This window comes from Brienomyrus brachyistius, chromosome 15 (genome assembly GCF_023856365.1).
Source record: "Brienomyrus brachyistius isolate T26 chromosome 15, BBRACH_0.4, whole genome shotgun sequence".
NCBI classification, from domain to species: Eukaryota; Metazoa; Chordata; class Actinopteri; order Osteoglossiformes; family Mormyridae; genus Brienomyrus; species Brienomyrus brachyistius.
In genome coordinates, this window is record NC_064547.1 from 10079879 (window position 1) to 10101972 (window position 22094).

At 47.6% G+C, this 22094-nt stretch overlaps 1 protein-coding gene across 1 annotated transcript in view; it reads right to left on the reverse strand.

The window, feature by feature from the left end:
- Positions 1 to 494: 494 nt before the first annotated feature.
- faf1 (Fas (TNFRSF6) associated factor 1) overlaps positions 495 to 22094 on the reverse strand; it is an 82117-nt gene continuing 60517 nt past the window's right edge. Inside the window, exons 13-19 of the mRNA XM_048975877.1 lie at positions 18546 to 18700; positions 14961 to 15097; positions 14777 to 14865; positions 11244 to 11324; positions 10876 to 10953; positions 8546 to 8761; positions 495 to 2616 (exon numbers count right to left, since the gene is read on the reverse strand). Coding sequence (XP_048831834.1) covers positions 2533 to 2616; positions 8546 to 8761; positions 10876 to 10953; positions 11244 to 11324; positions 14777 to 14865; positions 14961 to 15097; positions 18546 to 18700 — 840 coding nt within the window. The 3' untranslated portion in view covers positions 495 to 2532. The remainder of the gene's footprint in view (positions 2617 to 8545; positions 8762 to 10875; positions 10954 to 11243; positions 11325 to 14776; positions 14866 to 14960; positions 15098 to 18545; positions 18701 to 22094) is intronic.

Sequence of the window (22094 nt, forward strand, 5' to 3'; positions counted from 1 at the left end):
AATGTCAAATTAACTAGAAACAAATTCACTATATCTAACGACATAACCTCTGGCTGACATTTGAGTATTTTAGTTCTATCTGATGCATTAGCATTTTAGCTCATACTCAAGTGTCTGGACACTCTCACTCAAGCAAAAAGAAGAGAAAAGAATACAAAAGGGTGCCACGCTCACAAGGGATAACCAACGGCTTGATCACTGTAGGAAGGAATCTACAAATCTGGAGAAGACAGGTCCTCAGTACAACATTTTATACAGTGTTGATTATAACCGAAATTTAAATCAACAAGTTCAAAAACAGTGATTAATTCAATCCACCACGGCAATTACAGTGGAAACCACTTACAGTGATCACATCTGCCTGGGTGAAAGTGATCACTATAATCGGATGATCATTGTAACCAAATTTTTATGTATCTGGCTGATTATCAACTAATTGATATCGGTGTATTTATTAGGGTACACAAACAAGAGATATTAAAACAGACAGCATCGCTATTTACTGAATTTTATTGACCGTTTCAAAAATACAGTACAGCTGTTTCAAACGAGTTTCAGATTACAGTACCATACAAATTAAATTACTATGCACTCTTGAATTGTATGGTCCAAATGACAATAAAGTTTACTTTGACTTGAATTATGTATAATTCAAATACTATATAATGCAGTACAGTACTGCGCATAAAATACACCTTATTGTAATTTCGCTGCTGCATCTTGGTGGCATATTTTTGGCATAAGATTTGATGTGTGTATTTGTCATTCAGAGAAAATTACTCTTTTTCCCCGTCATGTTTTCTGTACACGCAGCAGGTAGCTGGCCAGAAACAGATGGGTTACTGCAAGGCAAAGTAGGCAAGTAAAAAAAAAATTACCATAATTTTTTCCGTATGTTGTCATGTATAAAAAGACACAAAATGAACATTTTAAGAGGACTACTTGATTACTATACGACTAATTATTTAAACTATTTATACAGGAATGATTCTGTCTCAAGTTTCTTTATCCATATAAGCAGTTGATCACTACAAGTGGCTTCCACTGTATTTGAAAAGTTAAAATGGCCAGAGTGAATGGAGTTTTATTCTGTTGACATGTCTGATATTAGTATATTAATCCTTTTTTATATTAATCTTTAAATTTATTTAATTAAAACGCCAAATAAAATTTTAAACTACAAGTAACATATTACATGTAGTTTTGTTAATATATTAACAGTTAAACGTGTTAGTGTAATTACGGAAAGATAAAAATGTTCCAGACCAAATGCTATTTGCCTGAAACTGTCCCCACAGTGCATGTTGTAGGTGCTTCTTGCTGCAGTTATGAAAATCTGGGCATGCAGACCCAGAACTGAAAAAGCAGCAGTTCAAAGCCATATGCTGTCTTCAGAGTTACCTGCCCAGTCTGAATACCGATAGGTGAAAAGCAACAGTCCCGTGTGGTAGTTTAGCTGTCGTACCCCTCCTTGGGTCAGAGAGCAAAGCTGGAACCGTGAAGAATCCCAAAGGCCAACTGAAGAATCCTGAGTAGATTTTAATGTTTACACTCAGAGCTGGCAATTATAAGAATCCAATAATGGTATTAACAATCACAGCATTGGCAAAAAAAAATTAAATTAAAAAAACAGCTTATGAACACTCTATAAAAAGGGAGGACAAGTTTTAAATGGGCAGTACAATTAAAAAATAAATATGCAATAACTATTGGATTTCATTCAGTGTAAAATATTAACATAGTCCTTGAAGGCAAAAGGATATTGAGTGGCTACCCTGAAAAGTCCACCTAAAACAATGAAGGCTGGGAACAGCTCTGCTAATCTGAACTGACATTTACACATAAATTAGAAAATAATTTCCATAATACAAAGCTTAAAATTAGGACAAAATAACAGTTGCATGCAAGTGTGTTTTGAGAGAGAGAATGGCTCACGCAGGTACATAGTCAAAGTTTATATAATGTATACCAAACTAAACTCAAAACAGGGAAAAAATCGCGGTGGACATGGCATTGACAGCAAAACCAGGGTAACTGATGCTGGGGGTAAGCGAGGGGGGGTGACGGAAGATTGCAATGGGTGAGCCTGTCCTTTGGTCAAAAATCATGGAGCCTAAAGTCAGTGGCAAGAGTCCAGCATCCTCCAAAGGTCTGTTTTGTTTTTTGTTTTCTATTTTTCCCCCCTTTACACACAAAACATCTAAAAAGCTTTTTGTGGGAAAGTCTTTTTTATGAGTGTGGACAGAGAAGAGAGACATGGCAGGTGAGGGAGGAGTGTGTGGTCAACTGCATGCGGCCTGTGTACACGCATGGTTTGCGTATGCATGTCTGTATGCACATACACACTGCATGTGAGGTGCTGTGTGGAGCCGCACCTGTTGGGGGCGCTGTTGTGGGTATGCGTGTCCATGTGTCTGTGTGCGAGAAAGAGAGAGAGAGAGAGAGAGAGAGACAGAGACAGTGCAGATGCGATCCACTCCAGGGTTTTTTCTGGCTGCTCCGCCAGCCTGCTCCTCCCCTGGTAAAAGGGCTCTACTCCTTGGCTTCCAAAAAAAGTGTCTCCTGAGGGAACAGTTTGGCCTCCATGAAAGTCCACGCTGGATCCAGCTGGCTGATCTGAGAGGGCAGGGATAAGAAAACAAGACGGGGGTGAATGCTGATGTTACGGAGACAGCAACTGGCCGATACTGAGCTTCGGACAGCATGGGGTCAGCAGTGAGGTCGGCTGACTGCTGAGCGCAAGGATGAGCTCATGTCTCAAAAACTGAACAGTTCTATAAGGAGAAACCATCTGTTCTTTAAGTATTTTATGAGACAATGATAACACAAAATAAGAGAAATGTATATTTTTTAAATGTTTCTAAACAGTCAAATTTGTATGAGATGAATTCACTTTCACATCAAATAGCTGCAATTTTCTGACCAGACCGGAACACTATTTTAGTGTTAGAATAACAAATTGCCGTGTCAATTCACATACAAAGTACTTTAACAAACTCCCCGGGGATAAGCTACAGCATAAATGACCCAATAATGTCAATAAAACAGCCATTTACTGTGATAACAGCCCGACAGATTGGTAAAACACACAGTGCGAGTTTACATTGTCTGCAGTGTCATGAAATGCGTGTCTGCGGTCACTGCGCTGGCCTGACAGGCTGAGCTGCCAATCGCCAGTGGAGCTCTGGGCTTTCCGGGACATTGATTCTTTCAGAGGTTCCTCATATTTGCTTTCCTAAGGGTCATTCTCCCCCGGAGCAACCCCAGCAGACTGGCCGGCCGCACTGACACCTTCTCCGGGCCATGTTTGTGCTGGTCAAGTGCTAACCGTCAGAAGTAGCCGGGCAATTGCATGCAAAGGTCAACCTTAGCAGGGAAAAAGTCATGCGGACAGGAACAGATATATATTTTAAATGTTCACTTATGTCTATATTTCATTGTATGCAACTGCTCATGTTAAATGTTAAAGAAAATTGCACTGTTTCTGCATCAGAAACACCCATAAATCTACACTTGTGTTCAAGCCTTTCATGTTACACATATAATACTTTCCACAATAGTCGTTAATATTCAGTTTGCATAAAATCCAGTGTCCCATATATGTCTGTCCGTTTGATGGCATCCATAATTCTGAAAAAACATTATATGTAAATATAATGTAAATTAATATATGGATGTTGAGGATTTGTCTATGTATAAGATATGCAAATTGACTGCCTGACGCTACGCTTGTCCACGCTCTGAGGCATTTTGTTTGCCAATACGAGTCTAAATGTCACATCCCGAACGCTGCGATTGCCCAGCCATAGAGATGAGGGGGCACAGGTGTAAAGGTATGAAAATAAATGACGGACACCAAGAAATACTATGTTAATTCAGACAAACCTGCAACGTATCGGGTGAAGAAACACCTTTTGGTCTGGCATGTAGCATGACTTACTAAAGCGACTGTGTGCCCCCCCGCGCCCCCAGCCCCCGGTTGCCACCCACGTGCACAATCATCTAGCTATCTCCACTAACAAGCTCGCCATCGGTGTTGTTCTACACGAGCTCCGGATACACAGGTAAAGCCCGATAATCGCCAGGCTGTCTCGCCTTACATAGGCTGCTGCCCCGCACCTGTGCTCTCGCCCGCGCTGGCTTATCTGCCTCTTGCGGGTCACACCCACAGATTAGCCCCCCATTATGGCCACCGCAATGCTAATTAACAAGCAGGACGCGGCCTGTCACGACGCCGAGGCTGTAGACCCGAGAGGCCGGAGACCCTGACGCCTTTGAGGGCAGCGCACACTCCTGCATGCGGCATGACACGCGCCTTACATGCCGGATGGGGGGGGGGGGGGGGGGGGCGCTGAGGAACAAGGAAGGACGTTTATTATGGTGAGTGATGAGGTCACGGCGCCGCAGAATTGAAAAGGCCTGGAATCAAACCCTGACTCACACCCCCAAAACTCACCATCCCAATGGGTTGGCCAAAGACTTCAGGACATCATGCACGGCAAAAGGAAACAATCGAGAAATTACTGGCTACAAGGGAACCAGAAATGGACTTTGCAGGATCAGAATAACAGAAAGGACCTGCAGTCCACCCAGCATGGCTGCCCCTAACAGAATCCCAGTGTCCGCAGGTACGCCAGGCGCACTGATATCAAATTCCTAAAGAGTATTCTTTACTTTAAATCAAAAGCCATGACTGAAATTTCATACTGTTCTTATTTCATGCATCACATGTCAAAACATATTAATCGCCAGTCCAAACTGCTGTTCTCCGCTGCTTGCATAACTGTTTAAATAGAGCATCAGGCAAACCCATCAGCCATCACTCATCACCGCCCTCCTCTGTGGCCGCACCCCTCGCTGAGTTCCCCTCTAGTGCAGGCAGCCCCGTGCCGCACAGACTGGACCTGATTAAGCCCGTCCCTCACCACACGGCACGGGCGTAATGACGCAAACGATGCATGTGTTGTCACAATCAAAGCCCTGACTGACCAAACAACCCAGAATACTCCGACTGACAATATTCAGTTACTAACTGTACACTAAATAACACATCAGGACGCTATTTCAATTATTTCACTGCACTTTTACCCTTTACGCAAAAACTCTACACATTTATCATAACGACAAACGACATTTAAATGTGGGGGCGTCGCTCCAACGCCCTATGATTGTCTGCGCTCCACTCAGATTAACATGCAATTAGGGCGGCTGGTCTCTCAGCGTGACTTAGCAGCGCGGGGAGAGGGTGACACGGAGGACGGGGGGGGGGGGGGGGGGGGGGGCGCTAACAGATGACATTACGATGTTTTGCAAACAAGCAGGGAGGAAGAGCGCCTCTCTGCCATTGTCACGCCGGCGTTTGGCACGGGCGGGCTGCGTTAATGAGCCGAGCGAGACCGGCGGGACCCGGCGGAGGAACGTATGATGGGGGGGCACCAGTGAGGGAGGTGCGAGTATCTGCGTGTGGTGGGGGCTCTGTAAGAGACACGACGGGACGGGATCAAAACCGACATGCCATGCTGACACCAGAACCGGTTGCCGTTGGCGATTGTTTACACTGTCGTCCAATTAAGGAGCCGCGAGCGCGGCAGCATCTGTCAATAAACAAAGCTGTTCTTTTCAGTGGCTTGCTTCTGCCCCCCCGCCAAGGTGCTCCGGTTTCCCTGGCCGCTCGGGCTGGCACCCCATCTCTGCCGCCAGTGTGTGCAGGTGCCCGGTGAACAGATCCTTTCTCCGCCTGGTGGTCGACTGCCACCCTCCGCGTCACGACCTGCCTGCATGCCACCTCGGATACAGCAAAGAGGGCCTGTTTTAGTGCCGGCCACTGCTCAGAGAACATGGCACCCGTGACCTGAGGCCTCACCCACCCACCCACCAGCCTACCTCCCCTCCCCTCCCCTCCCCTCCCCTCCATTTACTCCTGTGGGGCCTCCTCAAGCCGGATGGGTGCTTTGGTGTTACAGCAAACTAACCCCGCATCCCTGCAGACAGGCCGATTCTGAGAGAAGATTCCATTTTAAGGGTAAATGTAGGTGACTGTGCATCTTAACAGTGCAGTCAGAGGTGAAATCTGAAGAGAAGAAATGCTGGAAATAGTGAGAGCTAAGATAAGGTCAGAAAAGCAAGTTCATGGGATTCAACCAACATGTTTTTTTTTTTTTTTAAAAAAAGAAAAGAACTCAGTGTGGAAGTGACTCGTATACCGTAAAGCACAATAAAAACAAAGCAAGAGGCAGGTTTCAAACATTCCCCAACGCACAGCTGCAATAATGATTTTCTTTGATGAAGCCATTTAGTTTCCATGTTAATTAAAACCAAATAGCTCGTCTGTTTTAAAATCGTGTTGTCAAGTGTTTATTCGGCCAATTACTGAAACAGTGGGAGTTCATTATCTGCTTCCAGGAATGACGACAACACGTAGCGCAGGGGCGTAAAACAGGAGCTGGGGGCTGAATGGGGCTGCGCTCCCGGGGGAGCAGGGCTGGGCTTTTAGCTCCTCTTAAGCAGAAAAGCAATCTGGTCACAGAGCTATTCCACACCAACACAAAAGCAACCCCCCCCCCCCCATCAATGTGAGGTGAGGAGCAACGGTGCAGAATAATAGAGCGAAGCGACAACATGGAGTAACAGTGCGGAGCTTGCGGGTCGGGACCAGAACTGTGTGAGGAGTGAATAGTGAAACGGTATATTGGCTCCATGATAGGTAACCTGTCAGGCTGACTGGGGGGGGGGGGGGGGGTGCACACCTTGCCTGGTGGAGTGATGAGGGGAAAAAATTAAAACCTGGTTGCTTCCACTCAGCATGAGAGCCGCCAAATATTTCCATAAGGGCTGACAGCTCGATCGAAAAAATAAGAACAGCCGCTACTGTTAAGGACGGAGCTGGTCTGCGTCGAGTTTTTGCTTGCTGAAGATTTCAGAAATCTGCTTCAGAATCGCAATATTACCTGCTTTCGCTGGAACCGACCTTTTCTTTAGGACCCCATTTGTCCTGAAAAGCTAAACCCCGTCTTGGCACAAACCTTCACCCATCGTATGATGGGTCCTCAGCAGCTAGACAGCTGTCCAGTGTGGTGTCTGTCCCGCACAGCTGTCCAGTGTGGTGTCTGTCCCGCACAGCTGTCCAGTGTGGTGTCTGTCCCGCACAGCTGTCCAGTGTGGTGCCTGTCCCGCACAGCTGTCCAGTGTGGTGCCTGTCTCGCACAGCTGTCCAGTGTGGTGCCTGTCTCGCACAGCTGTCCAGTGTGGTGCCTGTCTCACACAGCTGTCCAGTGTGGTGCCTGTCTCACACAGCTGTCCAGTGTGGTGTCTGTCCCATTCTGAGCAACACAGAGATGTCTTACCTGGGAGCCACAGAAAACACCGGAGGCCTAGCCAAGAACCCAGTAGGTTTGCACTGCCCCGCTCCCCACCACAGCCCTTGCCACACAAAGCCACACTAGAATGAAGCAGCCGGGCAGGCAGGACTAAAACGGAGAGGAACCCCAGCTCAGGGAAGGGAATCACAAACAGCCCAATCAGCCTGTCCCCGGCCGCCTTGCTTAGCTACTTCCTTATCGTTGGCAGACACTGGGCCCCGGCATGCCAAAATCCGTCCTTCGTAGCAATGCAAGGAATCGGTCATACAACCGCTAATCCTTCGTTACACTGCGAGTCTGGGGACACCGTGCCGGCGATCTGTGGGCCGGTTTTAATGAAATTAGGACGCCAACTGCTGCCGGTGCTCGGGAACGATCTGCCGGAATAAAGCGAATCTCTCGCTCTCATTCGGTGGACGTCCGGCATGCTGCTTCTGTGTGGAAGCCCTGCACTGTTTATTCCTGCATGTGTGTGTGTATGTTTCCGTGCATGTAGATGCACACACACATACCTACTCCCCATGGACCACAGTAGCAGGCTGTCTGGGCAGGCCTGCACACTTCTCTTGATTAATGGAAGGCCCATATTATTTCCAACAAGTCTAATTAACCAGGTAGTTAAAGCGATGCTCATTAGCTACATGCCAGCGAGTGTACCAGCCCTGCCTCTAATTACCAGGGCAGCGGCAGTGCTGAGAGGGTGTGGGGGAACGGAGGTGAATACTGCTGACTGTATCTTAAGTAACCAGTGCTCTTTTGTGCATACAGGGCTCCTAATTAATATTCGCCAAATTATAAATGCACTTGTGGATAGAAATAAAACACTCGCGGGCACGCACACACACGCACACACAGAAAGTGCTCATTAGCTCGCCTTGGCTTTTAATTAAACTGCAAGCGTCCAACCATCCCCGCAGTCTCACTCTCCACACACAGGGGACGCCGATGAGCAACAAACTCCAGTCAGCTGGTGGGATTAAAAACCCAATTATTACAAGGAACATTTTCCTGCAGAGATGTTACAATCCGATTCCAAGGAGCCGTCTGTCTCATGGCTCGATCGCGAAAGAAAAGTTATTTGTTAACGCGGGAGGGGGGATGGGGGGGTTAACGATCGCCGTCAGCACTGGCGGTTAGCTGAGGCGGCCGAGGTCACGTCTAACGAGGGGGGGCGCAATCCTACTTACGTTTCTGCGGGGGAAGGTGGTGAGGATCTTAAACTCGTCCCAGGGGAAGCCCTTGGAGGCCAGGAAGTCAAAGAGCACCTGCAGCTTGCAGCTCCCCAGGAAGCGTCGCTCCAGGAACTCGCCGCTGGGTGTGCGGATGCGCAGCTTGCTGACGGGCACGTCGCTCTCGTCCTCGGGCTCCGGGGGTAGCGCTTGCTCCAGTGACAGCCGGATGGCCTGCAAAAGCGGCAGTAGTCACTCAGATAAAGGGCTAATGCTGAGGCAAAGAAGACCTGCTCCATTTTCCGAGCCAAAAAGCACCAGTGTACCAAGCCAAGCATATAGGCTGTCCTTTGAACCCTAAGGCGATACCCCGACAGGCAAATGCTGTAATTATACAGTACAAGCCGGGTGCCGATTTCGACAGAGCAGCTGATACTCACCGGTGACAGGGGCAAGGCTAAAATAAAACAATAACACAGCAGGCCATGACAAAGAGGGCAGCCACATTGCAGGTGTTATGATGCATTTATTTATAATGATGGGAACGAGGAGGGGTCGCCCCCTACTGGGCGGGAATGAGTTGGGCCGCTGATGTCGCAGAGCAGCACCTCTGTGGTTTTCGCCTGTTTTGACAGTTGGCAGCATATGCTGTGGCAACACATGCCGGCTTTATTTACCGACCGTAATGCAATTATATTTCATAAAAGTGTCCAACAGTAGCTCATTAGCAGCTCCCATCTTGGTGAGCACGCGTGTGAGGGGCCCTCGGGCGGGGCCACGTAAAGGGCCTCAGGGGACAGGAGCAGAGCCAGAGCCCCACCGGGGACCGTTGCGGACGTGGGCCGACTCACACAAAGAGCACTCCTAAGTATCTTCTCACCACAGGAGGAAACGTCACAGAGGAAGGGAGGAGCACCTGAAGGGGCCGGACCTGATACCCAAAAATAATGACACCTGCTCCCCTGAAACACACCCCACCTCCCATCTGCCCCCCCATCTGCCGCTTCCTTGCTATTTCCTTCATCATCATCATCATCATCATCATCATCATCGTCATGTAGACCAGTATTTGTTTTATCGGAAGTACAGCCAAGCTAAACCCATGAAGCAACCCACTCATGTTAGGATACATGGAGGGGCTGTTGACCGGAGGTGTCAGATGTTACAGGACCTTACTAATCAAATTGAAGAAATTAGGCATTTTTCTCTGAATCAAAGAGATGAGTCAGCTGTTCCCACCTGAACATGCTGAGTCAAGCATGGTGCATCTCTGATCACCGGAATCTTCAAAAGTTAACTGTGCAGGAGAATAATCAAGAAGACGAGTTGCCTGGCAGCCCCGATGGGTTTAACGAGCCATTAGCGATTCTGCGCTCTCCCTGCTGGGCGGTGTGTAGAGCGCGCCGTGAGCTTAGCATGGCACGACGGAGCCGCGCGGGTCTGTGACTGGAGGCCTTACGCTTTTTGTTCTGGCTCGCTGTCAGTGACGACATGCTAATTATAGCCACATGATCGGCGAGTCACAGCTGCACAACGCTCTCCGCAGGTCAGCGTTCCCATGGCGAGCACCTCCACGCCGAGACTCCCCATCATGCCTAAAACTTTCCAATGTGTCCTCCTAGCACTCGCCCTAAAATAAACTACAGACCCGGACCTGAACGCTATACAACGCGCAGATAATTGGCCATAGATGAAACCGGAGAAGTCCTCAGTCGAGCTGTTTGCTGGCGCCACCTGGGGGGGGGGGGGGATCATTACCTCGGATGAGCACTGGTATGGATGATAGGGGAGGTGTGGTGGCTTTGTCCAGCGTGACACGTGAACGGCTCTCTGCACATGGCAAACAGCGCTATGACTGGTCAGCTCATGGGGGAGACGAACCTGACGTAACAGGTGTGGGCGACCTATCAGCCCACCCACGTGTACCATGTGTGCGTCTGTGGGCACGGTCCCCTCACCTGTGACCGGGGGGGGGATTTTCTTCTGGAAGTGGGGGACCCCGCCTTGGCGATGTAACACAATTAAAAGTTAGATTCTTCTTTGACTAATGTGACAGCCCGACCAAGACGGCCTCTGTTCCCCACGTAGGAAACACCTGCCAGCTTTCTGTGGCCATTTATCCACTTTCTTCACTGTTGGATCTGACAAAGGGACTGATACATACGCGTGCACACAGCGTGTAGCCTGGCTCCTAATGGACTCCTGCCTTTCATGAGACTGCATTAAGGGGCTCGACGTTAAACCATCATTCAGGTGATATGAAAGGCATGTTTACTGGAGACCTGAGTCCGCATGCCGCTGCCACATCAGCTTACCCGTGACACGCCGACACGCCTCCGAGAGCTCACCTCGCGCTCCTCCTCCTGCTCCCTCCGGATCTGCTCCTGGCGGACCTGCTCTGCCTCCTCCCGCTCCTGGGCCTCCCTCTGCAATGCCAAACAGCAGCTGATTAAGGTCCCAGCCAGCCAGGGCCCCTGCACCGGACGTGGCTTTGAGGGGGTCAAATAAGACCCCTAGGAGGCGGAGTCTGTCATCAGCGGGGCCCTTTACAAGACAGCTGATATCTGAAGTGCTCTCCAGCTGTCTAGGGACCCACACCCTATACATGGATAATTTTCTCCTGGCTTCTTTTCACTTCTACTAAGGAGCCAAACTATGATAGTCATTATGAAAGAAACATTTAACAAAGAAACAGTAAGATACAAACATATCCCACCTTCCTGCGGTCAGCCTCCAATGACAGGCGGTAAGCTTCGTCCTGCTCTCTCTTCACCATCTCCCTGGCTTCACGCTCATCCTGCAGCAGAAACCGAGCAAGATGTAGCTCGTTAGAGGAAACATAGCGACCCTCTGCAAGTTATCAATGGCACGATGAGTACAGGGGGCATCGCTGTTCCTGTGGAGTCACACTGCAGAGAACAGTGGCCCCCAGCATGGGAGCAGCCACAGTGCGGTGGGACCCAGAGCTGGAGACTGGCGAGGCCCAGCACGGCAGCGGCCATAGCGGACTGCCTACCTGCTCACCATGTGAGGCTTTCTAAAGAGCTAAAAGGAGATGGTGGGAAGGGGTGGGGTGAAGTTAAAACAGAAGAGTGTCTTCTGAGGTCACATGGAAACCGTTGGCAGGACGGTAAGAAGGAGAGAGGGGCTGATTGGCTGCTTGAGGAAAAATCCCACATGGGAAGCAAAGCATAGTCTAGGACAGAGAGAGACACCCTTCAGAGTAGAGTGCCATGGCGAGGAATGGAGGGAGGGGACAGTGCTGTGCTGAGGGGCTCCTATCCAACAGGGGGGCTCCAAAATCAAACTATGCAGGAAGCAAAAAAGTAAAAAGTATAAAAAACAATAATAAAATGAGGGAGATCATGAAATGCAATCATAGAGGATAAGAGGGTGAGCAAAGTAACTCAGGGCAAGGCCATGTAGAGGCGTGAAGCTGATTTCACATGCCGGACGGAATCCGGAGCCGCTCACATTCCTGGGGGTTACAGATTAGGGTGCTGCCTCAGGAACTGTGCCATCCAACGTGCTCACTTTGAAACACTGTGTCACCGCGTAACGCCCATGCAAGCAGGAATGACAAGAGGTGTTGCTTCCAGGTATCTCTGCCAGTTCGTCATCCATCCAGTATGCGAGTGTCTTGACAGCATTTCTGCCTTAACTGTCAGTCAAGCCCATTCAGAGCAGAATGGAAGCGTCTCTGCACTTCTGCTTAAACAGAGGGCTCAAGTTATATTTGTGAGAAGCATCTGATTCCTGGGATTCTCTGCTTTCTTCGAAATCAAAGTCTGAGCCCTGTCAACCAAAAAAACCCCCACATATGTACACTACACACACCCGACATGAGAAGGGATGCACAAAATCACAATTAGAAACACTGCTGCAAATGTTGAATATCATGACAATGTAGATGAAAGGCAGACAAGGACACATGACAGGCATGTCACCAAAGCACAGCCTCCAAATTACTGCAGCACTGAATCACCACGTCTGTGACCCCGTTTCCATAAAAGCTGTACACAATGTGAGCTTCGTAAGGCTAGAGTTTATGGCAGCGCCGCCATTCAGAACCAACTTGTATCCAAGGTCAGTGGGCAAAGACAAACTTGGACCCTGGCTTCATGATCACTCAGATGAAGGCGACACCTTCCAAAGCCTCCCCAATCACCAGATCCAATCATCCGGGACCTTCATGAGAAGTTTGTGAACGTGATAAAGATTTTCCACTTCCTTCATCCATCAATGAAATGGTTGGCTTTTCAACACCCCCCCCCCACATCGTACAGTATGACAGCACTCTAGGAAGGACTGAAACTCTTCTGAAGCCAAAGCTTTGCCCAGCTCCTTATGAGGTTCTTGATACTGATGCAATTTCAGCATTTTCATTTTTTTGCCCACCCCTTGTAATGCAAACGTAAGACAGCCCAACAAGACACTACTCACACCAGGTATCGCACGCTAACTCAAAAGAAACACACAACCCCCAGGCCCCCTTATAGATAATAACTTCAGTGTTTTCTCATCTCATTACTGCTTGCCACTGACTCATTTTGGGAAAACACCGGGTTAACAGAGGCAGACTACCAAAAATGTGATCTGAAGTAAGCGGGATGTCAAGCCGTATCTAATCACCACGTTCACCCTTGGGCTGCAGGTAACCTGAACTTTCCCAAAATGGAGAGCCTTCGTTCTCCGAGTTTGCAAGGACGACGTCATACAGCAGGACAGACTTATGCTGATTTATTACACTGATGGAAATTCCATTTTCCAGCTATGAATTTACTTAAATAGGACACTACAGACATTGAATTTCACACAGCAGAAGGTAGTAGCCAGACAGTAGGATAGGTAGCTAAATAGCTAAACAAATAAATCTAGATCGATGGGAAAATTACAGAATTTGATTAAACTCTCATGAATGTTAGCTTGGAATCTTGCCATCTGTTCAATATTCCTGTTTGCAGTGAATTTGGGTTCAATATTTTTAAATATACTATGTACTAATTAATCTTGTTTTCTACTTTCTCAAGGATAACACAGGTAATAATTACTTCCCAGCAGTCAATATTCCCCTCCGATTCTGCAATCAATGCATAGGAAAAACATTTAATAATGGCGATAGTTTGTGCCCTGAAAGGTCACTCAAGTATTTAAACAAATCCATGATAGTCCGACAATCAGAGCCAGCGATCTTACGTCTGACGGAGTGAGCAGAATGACAAGTGGCTGATAACAGACGGATCCACGCGACAGCACTATCACTTGCTCTCTCAATACAGGAACAAATCAGGAATCTGTAGGAAGCTGTCAAAAACTAACAGAGCATTCTCCTCATACCTGTCATAACATTCTTGCTTTTCCATGTGACCGATGTTTAATTGTGCTTACCAGTCCATTAGTATTCTAGAACATTTACAAAGTCATGTTAAAGAAAAATATTTTGAAGATAACGTGTCTTAATTCGAAGCCTAAACCTATTACTAGAATAAATTTAGAAAAATAACCCTTCAAAGCATTGTTTGAATATTTTGGTTGCGTTCCATCACTTTTAAAGATTAATATGCTTCGGTTCCTAAAAAAAGACCCAGATATACAAATATGAAGCAAAAATATTTATTTTTTCGAGAACTTTTGAAATGAAAAACAAAGTGTAAAGTTCAGGAGGTTAGAATAAAAGTTTCTCGGGTGATATTAAGCCTCCCATTTACTGTCTAGGATCATCTCTGGGGCCCCAGGACTTACGCAGAAGACGCACTGTCCCCACTGGTGAGCTTCCAGACAGGAGGGGGAGGCCGCACCACAACTTGGGAGTCTACGATTGCTGTGGGGTCTGAGCGGTCTGAGAGCACGAAGCAATGCCAGCCGCAATATATGCTGCACGATGCAGCCCATCCCGACTCACAATCTCATTTAGAACACATCGCCCACCCCTGAGGTTTCAGGAGACTCATTCTCCTCTAGGCTGGCCAGATCTGCTCCGCCAGCTACCGCAAATCCCTGAAGGTTCACTAGCCATTTGCTTCCGGTTCAGTTTAGGCTCTAGTGGAAAGCAAGGTGTCTGGGTGATGCCCCAGCTGTCTGTAGACCCCTGGCAGAAGATATGCGGGGAGGACGAGGGAAGGTTACTGTACGCCGAAAGAATGCAAGATGACTCGCCATGAAGTTCCAGGCCATGACCAACATAACCATCACATGCCCCAGCATGCTTTCTTCTCTCGTTGTCCTTGAGCGGCTCTCCAGCACTCTTACCTCATCTCTGATGTCTTCTTGCTGCTGGGCAGTGAAGATCTCTATAGCTCCCATTAGCCTCATCATCAACTCATCCACCGTTGTGTTCCCTTGAAACGGGACAGACTGGTTAATCGACCGGAACACCCCGGTTGGACAGACATGTGCGGATGGTCTTTAGCCATAGAGACATTCCATTCCTTACCTTGGATGACATTTAAAACTTCATTGGACGCCCGTTTGCCCATGACAATGAGGAGGAGAGGAAACTCATCAGTCTTGTATGTCCGGATGGTTTGCGCGACCACGCTTCCAAAGTGCCTCGTACACATGGTTAGTAACCTGGGACCGGAAAAGAAAATGGATCCAATAAAAATTCCAGTCTCCAGAAATTGGAAAATTAGTCTTGCTGCACAAAAGACTTTAAAGCCAACTCAATCCATCTGAGGAGTGGGAGATGAATTAGTATTCCTAACCAGCCTTGCCGACTTGATAGAGCAGAAAGGATTTTTTATTCCATTACAAAGACAGAACTTTAAATTAACATTTCACTAAAGGAAAAGGGTAGCAGGCAGACCCGAGAGCTCACTGTAAATGTCATAATATTAATGAATTGCCATTGACTGAATGCAAATATAGATTAGCTCTTTTCCTCTCATTTTAATAAGATGTGTTTTAATAACTGCATAATAAAAAAAAAGAAGTAGTATTGGCATAGGTGGAGTAGCAGAGGTCACGGAAATGAAGGAAGGAAGAGTGCAGAACGATAAGTCACCACTAATCAGGAAGTTAAAAATGGAGAGCAGAATGGAGTGCCTTCAGCATGGGCAGCATGGTGTCGGTTACAGAGGGAGACGATGGAACAGCCATTCTGTCTGACACGTGGTGCCGGGGTCGAAATGACCCAGGGAGGTGGCTTGGTCCAACAGAGGTTCATGTGCTGCTTCGTCAACACATTCAATGGATTTCCTCCAGAAAAATCTAAAACAGCCGCCATTATCTGGCCATCAGTTCAGTCACAGTCAACTGGCAAAAAAAAGCCTACCTGATGGCAAGCCTGGCTATCAGAAAAGATTTTGGACCAGGGATACAGGTATCCAGCAGTATTCCAAAGACTAGCCAAGTCTTTGACGACCAGGAAAAGCACACCATAGGGCAGAGGTGAAATGGAGGGTGATGACAGTAAACACCACTTTGTTCCCCAATGGACTGAGGTCGATACCCGAACTTGTTAGGTAACTCTAACAAGGTGTAGGATGCAGGAGGAGATACGATAAAACCAGAGGCCACTGTCCCCATGACAGACTGGACTCTCTGACATAACTGATCTCCTGTACTATGTCATACCATTGTCAATTCACAGCACAGTCCAGTCTTTTTGCACTATATGTTGTATTTGCACAATATGTTGTACACTCGTCAGTTGCAATGCATGTTGTATGTTTGCACCATAGTCCTGAAGATACGTAATTTCGTCTCACCTGGTACTCCGTAAAACTTCATTATAGTCATTCGCATTTCACTGGCTTCTACTTTTGAGACATTTGTACAGAACTTCCATCTCAAAACAACACACTCCCAACAAAAGTAATTAGATCACACTTCACATTTGATGCTAATTTGAACACTAGATCTACCAAACGACTTAAATATGCCTCAAATGTTTAACCAGGTCCATTTCCTTTTAAAAGGTTTAAATAATGACAAATCATTTGTAACTAATGTACAAAGAAACCTGAATATGATCAAACCTGCCTGATAATGAAATTGTAATTTAATGCACTGGTAATTGCCTTTAATCAAGGTCTTATAACACTCATTTTTCCAAAGACTTATTCTCTAGATATTTCCACTGGTTGAACAAAATAATTCTTTGCTATCATGACTGACCTCTCAAACAAAGTAATTATGAACCCAAGCATGCACAGACATGCAGAAAAAAAGGGATTGTAGGATGCTACGCCCATAGCGAATGCTGCAGAAGTGGTTGGACGAAACCTAAGAAAACCTAACTTGTGCACAATTTAGCCCTCTCTAATTCTTGATCCATTTCATAAGTTAAATGTTGAGACGTAGCGTGTTCTCCCTCAATTCCTAATGTAAAATGACCGTTTCCACCCTATATCCACCTTACTGATGATGCCTCAGAGCGGTCTGCTGTGATTCAGGTCACGCTGAAAAGTTTCATGCCATAAAAACAATACTTCACTGTAAACAGTTCTCACCCCATCTTTGCAGGAACATGTTAGATGTGTCGGGTTCTAAAATCGTCAGCTTTTCAGACACACACACACACACACAAAAAAAAAAATGATATGCTAAAATGCGCAGGAGAGGGTGATGACACGTTTTAAAACACATGTCACAGGGCTACTCCTTGTTCTTTAAATCAGCTCCCATCTGTTTTCAGTGTCTTCCACAGGAAGTATAAAATCAAAATTACCTCTGCATATTTCAAACCATGCACACTGTACAATACATTACAAAGTACTGGAAACTATTTAATATCATGCATTTATCAGATCTGAATTTCACTTTTTAATATCTTACACATTAGCATTCAGAAATGCATGACATCCCCACGGGCCGGGAGCAAGAATGACAACGGCCCCGGAAAGCTGCTCTCGCGTACAATGACTCCCGTCCTGAATATCGTTAAGCGAAGCGAGGAAACCCAGCAGATTCCTGGATGAAAAGAGGCTGGAGCAGCCGGGACCTCTTCGGCACTAATGCCAATCACAGTCAGTCAGTTCCAACCCAGGAGCGTGAGAATGTGAGCCCGCGTTTGTGTGTGTGTGCGTGTGCGCGCGTGTGTCTTGTGCTATGCATTATGAAAAGCTCCAGATGTTGCCCGCCTTTAATCTGCGATAAAATGACTCAGCTGGGGCAAAAAGTAGGAGAAAGGCAGCAGAATGAGGCAAGGAGTATCCTAAAAGGAAATTAAAAAAAAAAATTAAAAAATGGGGTCAGAGTCTGAAAGTCCAGCCCTCCCCCCTCACCACCTCCACCAAATCTCTCTTAAACGCCTCCTTCCAGGGGGTGGGCTTAGCAGGGCAGCCTGCTGAAAGGAAAAGCTTTAGCCTGCCCTGGAGCCATGGCGGCCGCTGGGCTCAATCAAGCCTCCATCTGGATGCCGGCCGCGCCCGCTCTGCTCTGCTCTGCTCTGCCGCCGCCGCCCGCACACCTGGGGCATGGTGCAAAGGGCGGGGCATCCTGCTTCGCTTTCGGGTCAACAGATGAGGGCTTGAGAAAGTTAGTTAGGTACGACTTAAGCACAAAATTAACGACAGGCGACGGGGAGAAGGGCAGATGCAAAACTTACTGGGAGGGACATCTGGTCAATTAATGACTGCTGACCGGTTCTCCCCAAATCCCTGCCTCGCCCCCCCCCCGCTGGACATGTGCCCCTGACAGAGGGACGGGCACCTGGGGGCAAACATGGCACTGGGCAGCTGATTAGGATGCCTGCACTGGGCTGAAATAAAGATATTACCCAGGAGGAAATCTTCATTCCTGCACGTATAATTGGCCCGTCCATTCAGGCAGATTAGAAAGGATTGGTCAACAGAGGTCTTATTCTGCAAACACGACTTCCTTTGTCATGCACTGGCGTTAACCCCTTTTCAGGATGGAGCAGTATGACTTGAAGGGCGGCAGTAGAGGCTGGGAGCGTCTCCATGAAGGTATCGTCCACCAATAACAGCTAAGCTACACCACGTCCCACAGACCTGGAAAGCTGAGGACAGAGAGATAATTTCCTGGGCTCTTTGGGTACTGGGGCAGACAGTACCTGGCTTTGTTAGCTTCTTTAGTGACATCCCAGGCCCAGGTGATGAAGTTCTGGCTGAGATATGAGACGATGGACTCGGCACACAGCATCTGAGAGCAGAAGACGTTGGCCAGCACGCTGGTGTCACTGTGGAGGTAGATGGCCAGCAGCTTCCTCTGTGGGACAGAAACGTCATTAAAACATTTGCGGGGGGGGGGCACATTTCAGCCAGGCCGAGGTTAAAGGCAAGCCACCAAGACAAAGATTACCCTGAACCTGACACTGTTCGGGTTTCCACGGGGACTGAGGGGCTGGGTGGGCAGATGCGCCCCTCAATTTACTGCATGGTTTCCTAATCAATAGGAGGACAGACTCTGCTAAAGCCTTTGTGTTTCAGCACTGAAGTACAGTTTGAACAGAAACTGTGTGAAAGAGCAGCCAGCCAGCCAGGCAAAAAAAAAACACACACCGGGAACAATCACGCTACTCATGTAGCGTCAAACACCAAGGGAAGCTGAAACTGACAAGTTTGAGGGACTCAGACAACCAACCCACCACCCCAAAAAAAAATTCAAGGAAAAAAAAAAAAAAAAAAAAAAACAGATCTCAGGACTAATTAAACCAACGTGAAAAAGAAAAGTTCTCCAATCAGGCAGAAACGCGAAACATCAGTCTGAAGGTGGTGCAGGTGGACACCTCGGCTTCTGCGGAGCTTCGTACCCGAGAGCAAAATGCGGGTGAGAGGAGAGGAGACGAAAACGGGAGGGCGGTGCGATATTGTGGCCGGTGTAAAAAAGGAGCGGGGGTGCGGCGGCAGTGTTTGCTCAGCGATTAGGGGTTTAGAATAAGCTGCAGAGCTCCAAGCGAGAAGGAGACGGGCCTCATTCAGCGGCCCAATTGAACACCCTGAAAAGATTAAACACTCATGCTGAGAAGACAAGCAAATGCAGCCTGGAGAGAGGAGAATTTTATTTAAAATAAAACACACACACAGACACACACACAAAGAGGGTATCATTCTTCGGGGGCCACAAAACGGCGAAAGTGGGCCGGATTTAGTCTGCACAGAGAGGCACTCTCAGCACTGCTGCCGCACTCCCAAAAAAGCCACATCTTTGCAAAACGACGGTTCCCGCCAATCTCCTTCACTCCTTCGCTTAGGGAGTATGGCAGCCCTCGACATGCCTTCTCCCTCATGTGGACATTCCCATTGGTTCTGGATGTCGTGAGCTAATGGTCGCGTCAGTTCTGTGGGCCAGGCTGACCAATGAGTCTTTTTTACGATGAGAGCTTGGCGGTTCATGGCAACCTGACAGTAGGTGTAGGTGATGATAAAGGGAGCTATAGATGCCACTCGAGGTGCCCTCAGAGCGTGCGGGTCCCTCTTCTGGTCTTGGTGCTTCCCGCTCAGGCACCTCCATGCCTGGGGGGGGGAAGCTGTGCAGGCGAGCTGAAGTGACTGCTTTGCAACCAGGGTGTGGGACAATGCGATCATATTCGAAATGAGAAGGAACTCTCCAGCACAGGTGCTCTCCGAGCATCAGAAGCAGAATTAACCCATCTAGCGGATAGCTGCAGCCCCAAAACCCTGGCGTATCGGGTGAAATCACAACCGTGGAGAAGCTGCTCACTATGTGTTTGCATTGGACGCGAACCCGCGTCCCAGGTTTATTTATTTTGCCTGACAAACGGGCCTTGCCGGGAGGCTACGGCCGGCGAACTTCCACCTGGCTGATAACACAAGCACAACAAACACTTCTATATATCACCCCTGAGAGGGAACGTGCCTTAATTAGGGTCGCATTTGTTTATGCGAGTGAGTCGCTGGAAGACGTTTTTAATTATTGCGAAGGTGGAGAAACAAAAGGCACGCCGTGAATGCGACGGGCTCCAGCCGGAAAAGCAAACACTTCTCAATAAAAAGCTCAGATTACTGTCTCGTGACCCCGGCGACTCGCAATAGAGAGTCCTGATCAACGGTTTACCAGATGGCAGACTTAAACCGGCACACCAAAACGCACGCGCTGAATCAATACCACACTGTCTGAGGGGGTGAGTCATTACGCGTCCATGAATCCAACACATTCAAAGTGCGGACAAATATATAATACTTATCCAAATACACAGTACTTATCCATTATTAAATCACTTACGGAAAATACTATAAATCAAGTTTTCAAAAGCAATGCTTAACCATAAATACAAGAATGTACAAGAAGCACTTCCGGGTATGTATGTGGATAATGATATCAAGTCAAAACAATGGAAATGACTTAAACGCAAACAGGTCTGAATTATCAAACTTAGAATGAAAACACTTCACTAAAGCCAAGGATTAGATGCACTCGATTTATAATTACTCACTTCTAATTAGCGAAGGGAGCCTAACTTAAAATATTACAAGTACCGATTACCGAGTGATTAACATAAAAGCACAGATTCACAATTCTTGTCCAGACTCCAACCTTAAAACCTGACCCACAACTGGATATACACTATTTGTAAATCTTGCGTGGCTATATGGCAGTTACAACATAACAAGATACAGTTCATTTGCCGTTTGTACAAGGTACATAAAGATTCTTTGGTTTTTGCAAACACCATCTTGCTGACGTGGTTGCGGGATCAGAGTGCAAGGTCAGGCAGCGTTCAGAGCCCCTACAATTACCCTGTGAGCCACGGGTTTCAAACCCACAAACATGAGCATAGACCCCTAACTCACTGTGCAGCACATCATCCCTGAATGAACACGTTGTGAGTAACAATGAAAAGTGCCACGGACTGTCGTACAAGCTCAACTAGAGGCACGAACCAGTCATGAATAAGAGATGGGCAGCTATAAAACCTGGCCCAAGCTGGAGCTCCCTGTCTACCCTTCCCTTTGCAAGACGGGGCTCTGGAAGGTGGGGGAGTGGAGGGTTGAAATACATCCCCCAGCGGAGCTATGAATTTTGATGCGTCTCCTTGAGAGAGTAAGGGGTTACTCCGATTAACCACAGTGTTAGAGGGATTTGAGGAGGCCTCGGCAAGGATGGGTGGTCAGCCAGGGAAGCCTTTGGGTTGATCCCCCCCCTACCCCTCCAAGGGGCTCAAGGGCCCCCAGCATTTTCATTAAGGGCGGATTGAGCGCATCTCTCTCTTCAGAAACACCTCATCAAATGTAGTGTTTTACTTAGTGATTAGCCCCATCGCCTTTGAAAGCGAGAGAGAGCCCTCCACAAAATCCCTCCCATAAACCTGGAGTGCTCCAATAACTGCTTAATGTGCAGCCCGTTGAGCTGACAAGGGCAGAGATTTACATCCATTTCTTCGAGAGGGGGTTGGAGTTTTAGCTGCGGGGGGGGGGGGGGGGGGTTGGTTGACTTTCATTAATATAACTTAGTGACAGCATGTGTCAAAAACTTTTCCAGTTTGGTCATCAAATTCTGTAATGCGGATGACGGAGCTGGCGGCAAGTCTGTCCAAGCTAGGAAATTTATTTTCATTGACACAATCTATAAACTCCTCAAGGACACATGACATCGGGGGAGGGGTTGGGGGGATAGGCCATATTGAGCCGGCTTAGGGGGG